Below are 15,171 nucleotides of genomic sequence, written 5' to 3'. Positions count from 1 at the left end.
ACATAACCAGTGGTACCCCTTTCAAAGCCTAAAAGGACTGTGAAGGGTAGTCTTATGATACCAGTGCTATTAAGAAATGCTCTGGCACTTGTGGGTGTTACTCTTAAAATTGGGCGTAAGTTAACTTGGGGGCCAAAAGTGCGTGTTGCCTCAGTTCTGGGTGTTACCTTGTGCACCATCCCTGATCCGGTCACACTCAGATAGGCTGCCCCTACCCTTGTGGCCATCAACCCAACCCTAGTGCATATGGTTTCCTGGGATCATAACTCTCAATCCCTCTGTGCCTCTCTCACAAGCCCCAGTGATTATGAATACTACCTCCCTTATGAATGCGGAGCAACCTGTGTGGTTTCTCCCCTTGGGGGAGCATCTTCATTATTGGTCGCTCAGCTCCTGACTCCTCTGCTTGTAGAGTCTGAGGCGAGTGCTGGCAAAAGAAAGAAAAGTATGCGTTGTTCTTCTTCCTCCTTTTCCTCTCCCTCATTTTCTTCTTTGATTCCGACTTAGATTCTCACGCTTCTTCTTAGAGGAAGAAGAGGAGGAAGAGATTGATAAGTCCAGGTTGAGGCCAGATGTAGTTGTATGGAAACGGCTCCTTATGACACCCCCTCCCTTCCCAGGTGTGGGATGGGTTGCTGATGATGCCTAAGCCATGGGGCTGTACCCACTGCCGCGTGTATTGTCCCTGGTCCGAGGCCATGACTCCATGTCACGGAACTGCACTATGGCCTGACTCCATGTCACGGCCCTGCACCATGGCCTCCCAGGGTTATGGCTTGGGTTTTCTTGATGGGTCAGGTGTTTACTGTCCTGTACACTTTCTGTTCCCTGGTTGATGGAGTAGCTTCAATGCCCTCCCATCACCCTACCCACATGGAGAATGGACTCCTGCTCCTCCCCCAAATTGCAGTACCATGTTAGAGCGAAAGGAGAGGATGGCATCACTCGAGGCTGTCATTGCACATTTGCATGCAATGGAAGTCCACAATTTTGGGTTGAAGGACCTTTCACCCTTGCCTCAGGGCACGTAGTTGTGGTCGTCCCTCCACCCTGATTAGCAGAAAGAAGAGTATAAGTATTCTTTCCGTCTCTATTATCAGTGTCAGGTTATTTTTCCCTGCTGTTGTTGTCCTTCCCTGACCTTCTTCATCCCTCAATTATGTTGCTAGTTCTGTCCTTGGGGCAGAGCAAATGTTTTGGCCAGGGGAGTGAATCTCCAGAACAACCTACCCTGGCCTCAATCCTGACTGTATATGAGGGTACTCTGGATTTGTCGGCCTTTAAGACACCGGATTGTGGACTGTGGTCAGGGGAAGGTGTCCTTCGCTCCACCTTCGGGTAGATCCTTGGTCATTGATTGACATATCAATACCCCTCAAGGGTCAAGGCCATCCTTGGAACTATCCTTGTCAGCTCTGGCTAGTTTGGCCATGTAGGCTGCAGGGTTAGTGAAGTTTTCTTGTCTACTGAAATCTTATACTTGCTTTATACATAACAAGTGATTGAGAATCCACACATTTCCATCAGTGTTTTTATAGTACTGTATTGAGTTATTCTTAGTTTTAATACTTCAATGATTCCTGGACATGAAGTTCAAACTTGGTGTGAATGCTTCTTGTTGTAAAAGTTGACATGAATTCTTGTTTATGTGCTAATTATTCAGTTAAATTTATAATTGTAATTTGTAATTCATCTTTTATTTTTTTTATCTTTGCTTTGTTTCATTTTACTAAACTGCTTTCCCTATTGGGACCCATGTCCTATTAAGATTATACTTATCACATGGAGTTATAGCTGGGTTTCTAGGAATAATAATTGCAATGATCTTATAAGTTTCATATCGTGTAATTTACCTTGAAAATGATATTATGTTAGTGTTAAGTTTATTATTAGCCAATTTGATTTAAATTTTTTTCCTTCCTTATAGCTAACGCGGGAAAATATTGAACAATTAAGAGCAGTATTGCCAGAGTTAGCATCATTATTGGTAGTTGGAGAGGTTATAGCAGTTCCTCCACTTCTTCAGGCAGCATTGAGATCTCAACTAACAAATTCACATACACCAAGGTATAGTACATTCGGAATGGCTTCTTTTATGCTTTTGTATGTTCAATTCATGGGAAAAGCAAAAGGTTATCTACATTTTTGTGTTGGCCTTTTTAACACGTTTTGAGTATGCTTCTGCTCTGTACTTTATTTATTCTCCAACTATTTTTTATGTAAAGTCAGCCCTTTTATCAATTTAAATATCTTGTTTTTCCTTTTCCAATAGATTAGTATATTAAGGAAAATATTACACATTATTCACAGGGACATGTAAAGAATTCAGCTTTGTTGTATTTTATTCATTTTAAATGACATGTTTTTTATGGCATTAAACTTGTTCTATAACATTACAGCAGTGGAACGTTTGTGAAAGAAGGTAGTGGCGATGTTTATGCATCTGCTGTTACTACAGCTAATTCTGTTACACCTCGCCATACGCCTGATAGAGAAAATGAAACTCGTCAACAGAGGAGGCCTTCCACATTAAATAGGTAAGTTTTTCTTTATTAATATTTCTTATAGTTCGTCCTAAAGAAATACTTTGACTAACGTTAATTTATATTTTTTTTAGCCTAGACATAACCAACTTTTGAGAAGTAATACACTCAGGTTGTGTCAAAGGGAGATGAATCAAGTTTTTATATGTTTGGTATCTAGAAATTTTCATAGTTTCTTCCACTATCTCTTAATATTAATTATAATAGACATCAGACTGCCCTTGCTTATATAGGTAACTCTTGAAGAGGTAACTCCTTGAGTAAGATTCGTCTTGACAATTGTACGTCAGCTCCTTGCTTACAGAATTAGTTGTAAATGACCCTATCATTCTTCTATACACTGTTATGACTGTATCAATAATTGTTCTGGGAAAAGAATTTGATATTGGGTGTTTTGTAGTAATGCTTTGAGGTTGTATCAATTGGTTTCATTAAAAACCCATTACTTGAAAAACATTTTATATTCATGGGTAGCACATGGATTTCACATTTGTCACTTTGTCAAAAGAAAAAAAAAATGTTTGAGTGGCATGGTTTTGCAAATTCACCTGCATTCCTTTAGGTCCATGGTAGGTAAGTGAATTATTCAGTATATGTTTTGTAAAATTTGCACTCCAATTTATGTTATATTATTTTTTTTCCAATGTTGCTAAATATTGTGAACATCAGTGCAATTACTTTAAGATTGAGACTGAATCCTCTCAAACTATGGTTGTTTCATTATTATTATTATTATTATTATTATTATTATTATTATTATTATTATTATTATTATTATTATTATTACTTGCTAAGCTACAACCTATGTTGGGAAAGAATGATGCTATAAGCCCAAAGGCTCCAACAAGAAAAAAAGCCTGGTGAGGAAAGGAAACAAGAAAAAATAGAATATTTTAAGAAGAGTAACATTAGAATAGGTATCTCCTAAATAAACTATAGAAAATTTTAACAAAACAAGAAGAAGAGAAATGAGATATTAGTGTGCCTGACTGTACCCTCAAGCAAGAGAACTAACCCAAGACAGTGGAAGACTAGTACAGTTGAATCAGTAGAACTTCAAAAGTTCAAAGTTGCAGCAAATGTTTTTATGTTGAACAGGCTGACATAAGTCTTTTTATAGTTTATATATGACATGTCTGTTTTGACATTACTGTTATTAGAATGATTTATTATTAATTTGTTCTCGTCATTTATTTATTTCCATATTTCCTTTCCTCACTGGGCTATTTTTCCCTATTGGAGCCCTTGTGCTTATAGCATCTTGCTTTTCCAACTTGGGTTGTAGCTTGGATAGTAATAGTAATAATAATAAAAGGGCACTATGTCAGATCTCTGGCCTAGTTCAATTATTTAGCTTTCTGATCTACAAAATAGATTTTCATGTCAATGATTCAGAGATGATGTAATAGTGGTGTTCTGTTATTTTCTCAGAGAAGATGCAACTGATTATGAATGCTGTCCTGAACAGGTTTTTTTTTAGAGCTAGGATCTTTCACCAGCAATGATAAAGTCTAATAGTAGTTTTGGCTGTGAAGTTTAAGGGGGACAAATTGTTTTGACTATATTCCTCTTGAGTTTTATAGTTATATAGTACCTAAGTAATCCATGTTATTAGGTGGATCTTAGGAACTATTGATAGGATTTCCTTTATTTTCTCAGAGAAGATGTGACTGATTATGAACTCTGTCCTGAATGGGGTTATTTTTAAGAGCTAGAATCTTTCACCAGTTATGATAAAGTTTAATACTAGTTTTGGCTGTGAAGTTTAAGAGGGACAAATTGTTTCGACTATATTCCTCCTGAGTTTTATAGTTATATAGTATCTAAGTAATCCATGTTATTAGGAGAATCTTAGGAACTATTGATAGGATTTCCTTTAGTAACTTTATCAGAAAAGTGCAAATTTGACATTTCTAATTCCCGTACTAAGATTGCTTATGTCATTGGTTAATTGTTATTTCATGTACGTAAAAAATGTTAATGAAATTTTAAATCAGGCTAGAGGTGTTCATTTCTATGAAATGTTTTTGTTTCCACATTTAATAATAGTAAATTAATTTTAAGCACTTCTTGTATTATGTACTGTAATACTACTTGGAAAGTCATGTGCCAGATTCATTATTTGTAGGTTAATAGTAAACTATTTGATAATGATAAACCAATAATGATAAAAATTACGTTTATGAAGTATTGCAGGACAAAATAATTGCTGGAAAAGCTTCATGAATTATTTGTTTTCTAAGGATTTTGATATTACCAATTCCCTCAGCTGGTTCTTATTTTACTTATTTCACAGAGAGCATCAGGAATCAGAAACTGACACAGAAGAATTTGAAAAAGTAGGGTGCAGTGGAGGTAGTGACGGAACCTTTTCTCCTATGGAGGCAAGTACTTTTTGTACTTTTTGTACTTTTCATGAAAAAAATACCTTAAACATGGTCTATAATTTACATGTTATATTTTTTATGATTAAAAGGGTAAAGAATGTCCTAGAGCTAAATTTATTTTATGATCTCCATATTTTGCAAATTTCTAATTAATTTGTTCATTGTCCACTGCTTTTCAAGGTTATGCCCGATGGTCGAAGCTCGATGAAGACGAAACATCATTTTTCTTCACAAGCCAGTGATTCAAAGCACATAAAGTTGGATGGTGGAGAGGAGTCTTCCATACCTTTAGAATTGAGTGACAACTTAAGGTAAGTTGAAGTGGTGCATTAATTGTTTTAGATCACAGCCAGAATTCTAGGGTTTTTCACGTGATGCTGTTCAGTATTCCCTTACAACCATACCTTTATCTTGGGTTTCGATGTCTTGAGATTATGATTTTTTTGTTGCTCATTGTAATTTTTCCTTAGGGTCAAGTTTCAAGCTAAATTTAATATTGGGAGTATGAAGCATCTTATAGGATTTTCTTTTTTTACCTAATGGGATGAAAAAGATATTTAAAAGAGTGTATTTTCAATTATTACTGTGTTTTAAATGAATTTTCTTATGAGGTAAACTTCTGTTGACATATTTCAAAAATTTTTATTGGTAGAGTTTAGTAAAAGTATTAAATGTAAGGAACAGATTACAAACTGTAGTCATAGATTTTTAAAAAATATTTAGGACCAAGGGTAATGGAGGATCATATTGTTCTTGATAGAATTTGATATTGCTGTAGTTAACTTTAATTCCTCTTCAAGGTTCGTAAGTCCTCAAACCAAATTTTTTTTTTTTTTTTTTTGCATTAAATAAGGTATTGTGTTGTTAAGGGTTCACTGACTTTGCATCAGATATTTTGTAATTGTAAGATTTTTCATCATGCAATGTTGATATTTGATTCTCGTAAATTTACAGTAACATGTGATTCCATTGGAAATCTATGAGTCCACTTAAATATGGCTGATGAAAAATACAGTTCTTCAATTTAGTCCATGAGTATGTAATGCATTAACTAAAATCTCTATATAGAACTCTCTGCAAAGTTGAACATGAAATTGCGCATCAACATTTTCACTTTGACTCGTGTTTAGAAAGGAATGACAACTTGAGCTTGGGCATTTTGTTGCGAGAAGAAGAGGAGCCTTAGTCTTGCTTCTTGCTTTTGCATTTTGTACTAGCTTTACTAACCACATAGACTACCCATGCATATTCTTCGGTCTCTATTTCTGCTTAATTTTTTTCCTTTTTTGTTTGCCTCAGGAGGTGCTATACTGTGTATGGAATAGATGTATTTGACGGTCTTTAGCCCACATGAAAGAAATGTGTAATTTAGTATCCATTTTAGGTCTTGTATATAATTACATATTTTATGATTATTTTTTTAATTTTTTTTACTAGTGATAGGAATAAACAAAGTACTAGAACATAGTAATAGATTAGTATAGCTTAGACACCAAGTTATGTTAATTACATCCAAACATAGTAATAGATTAGTATAGCTTAGACACAAAGTTATGTTGATTACATCCAAAAAGAGTCTAGTGCAAACTGACATATGCTCTTTGTTCATATATTGTCAAATATCATTAGTAAGTTTGGTTTACAACCAACAAAGACTTTTCAGGTTGTCTTGTGTATTTTCAGTTTCTCTTTGCCGTGATCATTTGTGATTGGTGTTGAAGTTATTACAGTGTTTTATTTAAAGCAGGTAGAAAAATTATAGAAAAATTTTCCATCGTTGCAAGAATAGTATTTAGAGAAGAGAATTAGGCATTGGAAAGTGGATTGGAATGCAGTTGCCAGTCATCAATCCTTGGAACTGGTATGTTTCATGTCTCTCGGATAGCTAGCATAGTACGTTTTAGTGTCTTATGGTCAGGTATCTTGGTTTTCTATATTACCTGGACAATTTGATGCAATAATCCTCATTTGACTTGTTCATGAACAAGTTTGCTTAGGTTGGATAGCACTGTGTAGCATTCCATACATGTTAACTTTACTGCTTAGTTTTGTAGCTTTTATTTTGTTTTGTGTATCAATTGTGTATGGGGTTGTATACCTGTTCATTACCTAAAACTTTTTTTCTGTTATGTAATTTGTCTTGTATTATGTTGTCATTAATGAATTTGTGACATATTTTTTTGAGCTTTCAAAGGAAAAGCTGGGGCTGGTCTAGGACCTGAGAGATAGAATGTCATATCTCTATAAACATTATAGGTTTGATTATACCAAAAGTGATATATGTATGTGAATTCACATTTTTAAATATTTAACTTAGCCGGTGAATATATAATAGCTGCTGCTCCAGCGGCTCGACAGAAAACACACACAAAAACTCGCGAGCGATCGCTATGAAGGTTGCGGGTGTGCCCACCAGCGCCAACTATCGGCCAGATACCGCATATACATGTAAACAGACCCAATTTTTTCTCTGTCGGCCTTAACGACAAGACGTATCAATACTCGCTGTATAACCTGGAGTTTTCTCAACATATTTGGTGAAGTACTTCCTTTTGGTTTGAGCTTTCGCAGTGCAGGTGTTTTATCTTCAACTTAAATCTTGAACTCGTTTTTGGATAGATTTAATTTTTGATGACTTTGGATTGTTTTTTGGACTTTCTTTGACTTTTAAATGGCCGACCCTTCCCTTAGTACGGAAGTGTGTTTTAGGCTTTTAGCAATTATCTTATCACGTTATAAATTAATTATAGATTTTCCTCTATATATTTTATATCTCAACCGCCTTTGTTAGGCCTCTTCGATTAGCTTTCCATTTATAATAAACATCAAGATAAATTTTAATGATTTGTTTATATGCGACCTTTCCTGAGAGTAGGCGGTCCTAACTTGGAAACCGAAGTTAAACAAGGTTGAGCCCTTTCAATCGTAATTAACTTTTACAGAGCAAATGATTTAAAACTTATTAAATGAATATTTTTTAGTAGATATTTTATGAAAGATTTTCTTTGAATAGTCTTCGTACTGTTTCAAAGATGAACTAACGTTTAGTTTATTTATGCTACGCAGTTTGCGCTCTATCGTTACGATAGAGAGAGAGAGTATCACGGTTTCACTTTGCAGAAAGAGTAAATCGATTCTGACGTTTTGTTCATTCTTCTTTCAAAGCTTAAATGTTTTAAATACTATTTTAAAGTAACTTTTTAATTGAAAAACCTTTCAGTTTTTTCCTTTGGTCAAATAACCTGATTATTGACGAAAGGTAAGTGGGCTCTTCTCTTCGGTGCGAAATCAAGAGAGAGAGAGAGAGAGAGAGAGATAGAGACGGAGAGAGAACGTTCCGATCTTTATTCTCGTCCCAAGCGAGTAACGTTGTTCTCGATTCAGTTTTTTTTTACTCTCGTCCCTAGTCTCTGTACGGGGAGAAAGGATAAAACGTTTTTAGTTTTTATTCTCGTCCCAAGGCACTGTACGGTGAGAGATTGAAAACGTAGTTTTGAATGAACTAGTGTTTAGTCTCCTTCCCAGCCACTGATCTTTTTATCTTAAAATATGTTTACTGTTTTTTGCTTGTATTAATGTGCTTACATTATACGACTGATTTCGCAATTATAACCTTTTTGATGAGGGTAGAATTGCGTGCTTCAGGTAGAAATCAGTTTTATTCATACCTAATGTGAATTGTTAAAAAATTTGATTTCAGTGAAATAAGTGCAAAACAGAAAATCGTAGTGATAAAGTGATAATTGCGCAAAGTGTTATTAGTGTTGCGACCGAGGGTTCGTCTGTTCGTGCCTGTCGTTCGCCTAGTCCGAGACCTCTTGCAAGCTCCCAAGCCCAGGGGAGAAGTAATGTCGTACGACTTATGGGTTCGAGAGGACTTGATCAGCGAACAGACGTTCCCTCTATGGTTTCAGGCGTGTCTCATCAACACCGCCCCTACCATAAGACGAGCGAGACGATTTTCTTCTCGTCATCCGAAGGCTTTTCGCATAAGAAACCGTGGAACAAGGTTTCGAGGCCCTTTAAGCGAAAGTCAGTCCTTTCAGGACAGGTCCAGCGTCCTGGTTTCAACTATTAGGACAGCTCTGACCCTATGCAGTCATCGGAAGACTGCTCGCCGCCTAAACAAAAGCGTAACACAGGCTCCGAGAGTCTTTTTGTAGGCAAGGTTTTGCAGTCACAGACGTTACCCTCGTCTCTTACCGCAACCATTCCCGTTGATCCTAAATGGGTTGTACGGCAAGACTTGCAGAATAAGCTTGCCTCTATTATGGAGGACTATTCTGCTGAGCAGGTTCACGATGATCCTCGCCGCTTGGCTGATCGAGATCCTGGCCGTCAGCCGCCCAAACGAACCTTTGCTCGTCCTGTTGACGTTGACGTTACAAAGTCACGTCAGTCACGTTTTGTAGAGCCTCACTCGATGCAGTCCAGTGTTGACTTTCAGCCGCTTGTGGACGTTCAGCCGCTGCCGCATGCTCTTGTTGACGTTCAGGACGTTCGCCAACCAGCGAAGTTGACTTGTTTTGACGTTGAGCGTCAAGCACCGCAGTCAAGAGTTGTTTTGACTGCTCAGTCTAGGCAGTCAAGGCAGTCTCGACTTGACGTCGAGCGTTCTCCCGCACCTGTTGGTTGTTGCTGGTCAGTCCTTTAAGCAGTTACATGACATAGCGTCCTTGACTGCTACTGTTGCTCCTTTGCGTGTGGACTCTGCTTGTCAAGCATTGCCACCACGGCAGGTCTCTCCCTTGCTTGAGACTCGGCTATTGTCGGACAAGGTTCCTTCAGATGAGGAAGTTGCTGTTCCCCCTCCTACTGATATTCCCTTGAGGACTCTGTCAGACGGAGAGGAGCCTAAAGCTGCTCAGCCCTCTATGGACTTTAAATAAATCATGCTGATTTTTAAGGATCTTTGTCCGGATCTTTTTGTAACTGCTGCTCCTCGTTCGCCTAAACGTCAGAGTTTACACTAGGCCTAGCTACTTCGAAGCCGTTGTTTTATAAGCTAGTGCTCTCTCGCTCTTCTAAGAGAGCTTTACGTTTGCTAGGCGACTGGTTTATCACCAGGAGGAGTTTGGGGGAGACAGCCTTTGCTTTCCCTACTTTTAAGCTGGCTTATAGAGCGAGAGTCTGATATGACACGGGAGAAGTTCTCGGCTTGGGAGTTCCTGCCTCTGCCCAGATAGACTTCTCAAACCTCATAGACTCTCCCTGGCGCCTGGCCATGAGACGCTCCAAGATTTTATGGTCGACTTCAGAGCTAGACCATCTCCTGTTAGGAGTTTTTTCGAGCGTTTGAAGTTTTGCTGTACAATTATGTCATGCATAAACAAGGCTTTCAGGGATGGCTCCAATGATCTGACAGCCACATTCTCTGCAGGAACAAGTCCCTCAGGGATGGCTCCAATGATCTGGCAGCCATGTTCACTGCAGGAGTACGTAAGAGGCAAGTGCGCTCAATGTGTTCATTGTCAAGACAAACTTCACGATGAAGTCTACCAGGCTGTCTTGACAGCATTAATGGAAGGCGACTGGATGGTCTCTCTCGACCTTCAGGAGGCATACTTCCACATGCCTATACACCCGGATTCCCAACCGTTTCTGAGGTTTGTTTACAGGAATGTGGGGTACCAGTTTCGAGCCCTGTGCTTTGGCCTCAGTCCTGCTCCTCTCGTGTTTACGAGGCTCATGAGGAATGTGGCAAAATCCCTCCATCTATCGGGGATCCGAGCCTCCCTGTACTTGGACGACTGGCTTCTCAGAGCATCGTCCAGTCTTCGCTGTCTGCAGGATCTACATTGGACGTTGAGTCTGGCCATGGAGTTGGGACTTTTGGTCAACCTAAAAGTCCCAACTGATCCCATCCCAGATTATTCTATATTTGGGGATGGAGATTCGCAGTCCAGTTTTTTTCGGGCTTTTCCGTCTGCCACCGAATAGAACAAGCCCTGCTCGAAGTCCAACTAATGCTGATAAGAAAACGTTTGTTCAGTCAGGAGTTGGAACAGTCTCGTAGGGACTCTCTCATCCCTGGAGCAGTTTGTCTCACTAGGGAGACTACACCTTCGGCCTCTCCGGTTCCATCTAGCCTCTCACTGGAACTAGGACAAGACGTTAGAGACGGTATCATTCCCAGTCTCCGAACCAGTAAAGGCATGCCTGAAATGGTGGGACAGCAATATCAGTCTGAGAGAGGGACTATCCCTAGCAGTCAAGAACCCAAAGCACGTGTTGTTCTCAGACTCGTCGGATTTGGGTTGGGGTGCGACCCTGGACGGTCGGGAATGCTCGGGTCTGTGGACCTCAAGTCAGAAGAGCATGCACATCAACGGCAAGGAGCTATTAGCAGTCCACTTGGCCTTGATGATATTCGAAAGCTTCTTCGAAACTAAGTGGTAGAGGTCAACTCAGACAACACCACAGCTTTGGCGTACATCTCCAAGCAAGGAGGCACACACTCCTTCACGCTGCTCGAGATCGCAAGGGACCTTCTCTTATGGTCAAGAAATCGAGGCATCTCCCTGTTGACGAGATTCATCCAGGGGGACTTGAACGTCTTGGCAGACTGTCTCAGTCGGAGGGGTCAGGTGATACCCACGGAATGGACCCTCCACAAGGACGTGGGCAAGAGTCTTTGGGCTACTTGGGGTCAACCCACCATAGACCTCTTTGCCTCCTCGTTGACCAAAAGGTTACCAATCTATTGCTCTCCAGTCCTAGATACAGAAGCAATCCACATAGACGCGTTTCTACTGGATTGGTCTCTTCTGGACTTATATGCATTCCCACCATTCAAGATAGTCAACAAGGTACTGCAGAAGTTCGCCTCTCACGAAAGGACAAGGTTGACGTTGGTTGCTACCCTCTGGCCCGCGAGAGAGTGGTTCACCGAGGTACTTCAATGGCTGGTAGACTTTCCAAGAAGTCTTCCTCTAAGAGTAGATCTGTTACGTCAGCCCCACGTAAAGAATGTCCATCAAAGCCTCCCCGCTCTTCGTCTGACTTCCTTCAGACTATCGAAAGACTCTCAAGAGCTTGAGGCTTTTCGAAGGAGGCAGCCAGTGCGATTGCAAGAGCGAGGAGAGCTTCTACCATTAGAGTATACCAGTCGAAGTGGGAAGTCTTTCGAGACTGGTGCAAGTCAGCATCTGTGTCCTCGTCCAGTACATCTGTAGCCCAAATCGCAGATTTTCTTTTACATCTGAGAAAGGTTCGCTCCCTTTCAGCTCCCACGATTAAGGGCTACAGGAGCATGTTGGCTTCGGTCTTTCGACATAGAGGCTTATTTTCCAACAATAAAGATCTCCAAGATCTCCTTAAGTCTTTCGAGACCTCTAAGGAACGTCGTTTGGCAACTCCTGGATGGAACTTAGACGTGGTCCTAAGGTTCCTCTTGTCAGACAGGTTTGAGCCATTACATTCAGCCTCCCTGAAGGATCTCACCCTCAAGACACTTTTCCTAGTGTGCTTGGCTTCGGCTAAAAGGGTCAGTGAACTTCATGCCTTCAGTAAGAACATCGGCTTTTCTACAGAAAAAGCCACTTGTTCACTTCAACTTGGTTTCCTGGCCAAAAATGAACTGCCTTCTCGTCCTTGGCCTAAATCTTTTGATATTCCTTGCTTATCAGAGATCGTAGGCAACGAACTGGAAAGAGTATTATGTCCTGTTAGAGCTCTTAAGTTCTATTTAGCTCGTACTAAGTCATTACGAGGTAAATCTGAGGCATTATGGTGCTCAGTTAAGAAACCATCATTGCCTATGTCAAAGAATGCTTTGTCATATTTTATCAGATTTTTAATACGAGAAGCTCATTCTCACTTGAATGAGAAAGACCGATGTTTGCTTAAGGTTAAGATGCACGAAGTTAGAGCTATAGCAACCTCCGTGGCCTTCAAGCAAAATAAATCTCTGCAAAGTATTATGGACGCGACTTTTTGGAGAAGCAAGTCAGTGTTCGCGTCATTTTACTTAAAAGATGTCCAGACTCTTTACGAGGACTGCTACACGCTGGGTCCATTCGTTGCAGCGAGTGCAGTAGTGGGTGAGGGTTCTACCACTACATTACCCTAATTCCAATATCCTTTTTAATCTGTCTCTTGAAATGTTTTTAATATTGTTTTTTTGGGTTGTACGGAAGGCTAAGAAGCCTTTCGCATCCTGGTTGATTTGGCGGGTGGTCAAAGTCATTTCTTGAAAGCGCCCAGATTAGGGGTTTGATGAGGTCCTGTTGTATGGGTTGCTGCCCTTAATACTTCAGCTCCTGGGAATCTTTCAGCATCCTAAGAGGATCGCTGGGCTTCGTGAGGAAGACAGACTAATAAGGCAGAGTAATCGTCTAAGTCAACTTCCTTACCAGGTACCTTTATATATTTGGGTTTTGTTATGATATAACTGTCAAAAACTCTAAGCATATACGCTGTAAACTTAATTAACTCTGGTCTCTACCCACCACCATGGGTGTGAATCAGCTATTATATATTCACCGTCTAAGTTAAATATTTAAAAATGATATTTTAATTATAAAATAAATTTTTGAATATACTTACCCGGTGAATATATAAATTAAAGGCCCCCCCCCCCCCCCCTTCCTCCCCGATAGAGACCCAGCGGGATGAGAAAAATTGGGTCTGTTTACATGTATATGCGGTATCTGGCCGATAGTTGGCGCTGGTGGGCACACCCGCAACCTTCATAGCGATCGCTCGCGAGTTTTTGTGTGTGTTTTCTGTCGAGCCGCTGGAGCAGCAGCTATTATATATTCACTGGGTAAGTATATTCAAAAATTTATTTTATAATTAAAATATCATTTTATTAACTTAGGACATTTATAAAGAAAATTTCCTATACTATACTTGTTGACTATGTGGATGCTGTATCTGGTGACCATTTTATTTCTTTTGAATGTAGTACAGCGATGCTGGTACTTGATCTTTCATCTTTTTTCCTACTATCAGAATCTGTTTTTATGCTTATACAATACAAACTATTCGTCCTTTTGAATACAGTGTCTTCAGCAGAGATGAAACAGCCGTTGATTTTGTTGATGAGGTAGTTAACAACGGGTGATGAGCTCAGGCAAATTGCCCTGCCCCCCACTACTGTCAAAGACTCCACTTTTCACTCAATTTGGAACAATTACATACTGTTGCATCATATAAAAAGCTGTTTAATCTTTTTCCACCGCAATTTTATTCTCATATGCCGAGTACAGATCGTGGGCTTCTGTTAAAAGGCTAGCAAATCTCTTTGTGGAGTAAGGAAGACAACGTTTTTTCTGGCGTCATTCATGTCAATACCCAAGAGAATGGGCAGCATTTTGCTCTCCTGGTCAAGTTTGCCAATTGCTAATGCTTCTGGATATACAGTACAGTACTGTACACCCCTGCTTCAAGAGCAGGGAGAACTCTGATCTACATCAGGAAGTTTTTTCTGGGTTTGTGGAGTGTGAGGTGAACAGCACACTCCAGCATGTGCCTGAAGGTTTTCCTATGCAGACAAACTGCTGAACTTGTGTCCCTGGGTTCAGGGTTGTGGACTGTTGTGAGATGCTTGGCTCTGTGCTGGGCTGTACAATCTTCTGTTCAACAAGCTGGTCAAGGCCAGAGATACACAGCCCTGGACATTGCAGAAAATCCTTTTGGGTGAGGCCATTCGTTGAGGATTGGTGGGAAAGAAGGCTGCCACAATTTTCTGTATGCCCCATTCATGACTACCTGGAACTTTTTCTATTAAAATAGATCCTGTGCAATTACAGTCTTTTCGAGGCCCCTAATCTGACCTGTTCAGAAAGGGAGGTAGCGGGGGATGCTCATGTTGGAGTTCACTCTTTACAGTTGCTGCAAGGGGCAGGATGCCTGGCAGGCCTTTGGGCAACCTGGCAAAGACACGGGGCTAAGCATTAGGTAGTGAGTATCCTTTGAGACAGGCACTTTCTACCTTTTCTTAACCATCAGCCTTCCATTATCTTGTAGGTTGATGTCATTATATCTATCTTCCATCATCACTGAAATTCAAAGCATTGTTACAGAGGTGAAATAGATGTTGGAGAAGACTGTGCTTGAATACGTTCGAGACTGATTACTATTATTACTAGCAGCTAAGCTACAACCCTTGTTGGAAAAGTAAGATGCTATAAGCCCAAGGGCTCCAACAGGGAAAAATAGCCCAGTGAGGAAAGGAAATAAGAAAATATACTTTACTACAGGATATGAAAAGCAATGAATAGAAATTATAAAATATC

At 39.8% G+C, this 15,171-nt stretch overlaps 1 protein-coding gene across 2 annotated transcripts in view; it reads left to right on the top strand.

The window, feature by feature from the left end:
• The window catches only part of LOC137640258 (RB1-inducible coiled-coil protein 1-like), a 105,404-nt gene that overhangs the window by 19,501 nt on the left and 70,732 nt on the right, over positions 1–15,171 (top strand). For both annotated transcript variants that reach the window (XM_068372848.1, XM_068372849.1), the window contains exons 13-16: positions 1,928–2,067; positions 2,400–2,537; positions 4,840–4,927; positions 5,111–5,241. In XM_068372848.1, the coding sequence (XP_068228949.1) occupies positions 1,928–2,067; positions 2,400–2,537; positions 4,840–4,927; positions 5,111–5,241 (497 nt within the window). The remainder of the gene's footprint in view (positions 1–1,927; positions 2,068–2,399; positions 2,538–4,839; positions 4,928–5,110; positions 5,242–15,171) is intronic.

Source organism: Palaemon carinicauda, chromosome 4, assembly GCF_036898095.1.
Source record: "Palaemon carinicauda isolate YSFRI2023 chromosome 4, ASM3689809v2, whole genome shotgun sequence".
NCBI lineage: Eukaryota > Metazoa > Arthropoda > Malacostraca > Decapoda > Palaemonidae > Palaemon > Palaemon carinicauda.
Note: the sequence above shows the minus strand (reverse complement) of the source record. Positions and strands in the feature narration are given on the sequence as shown.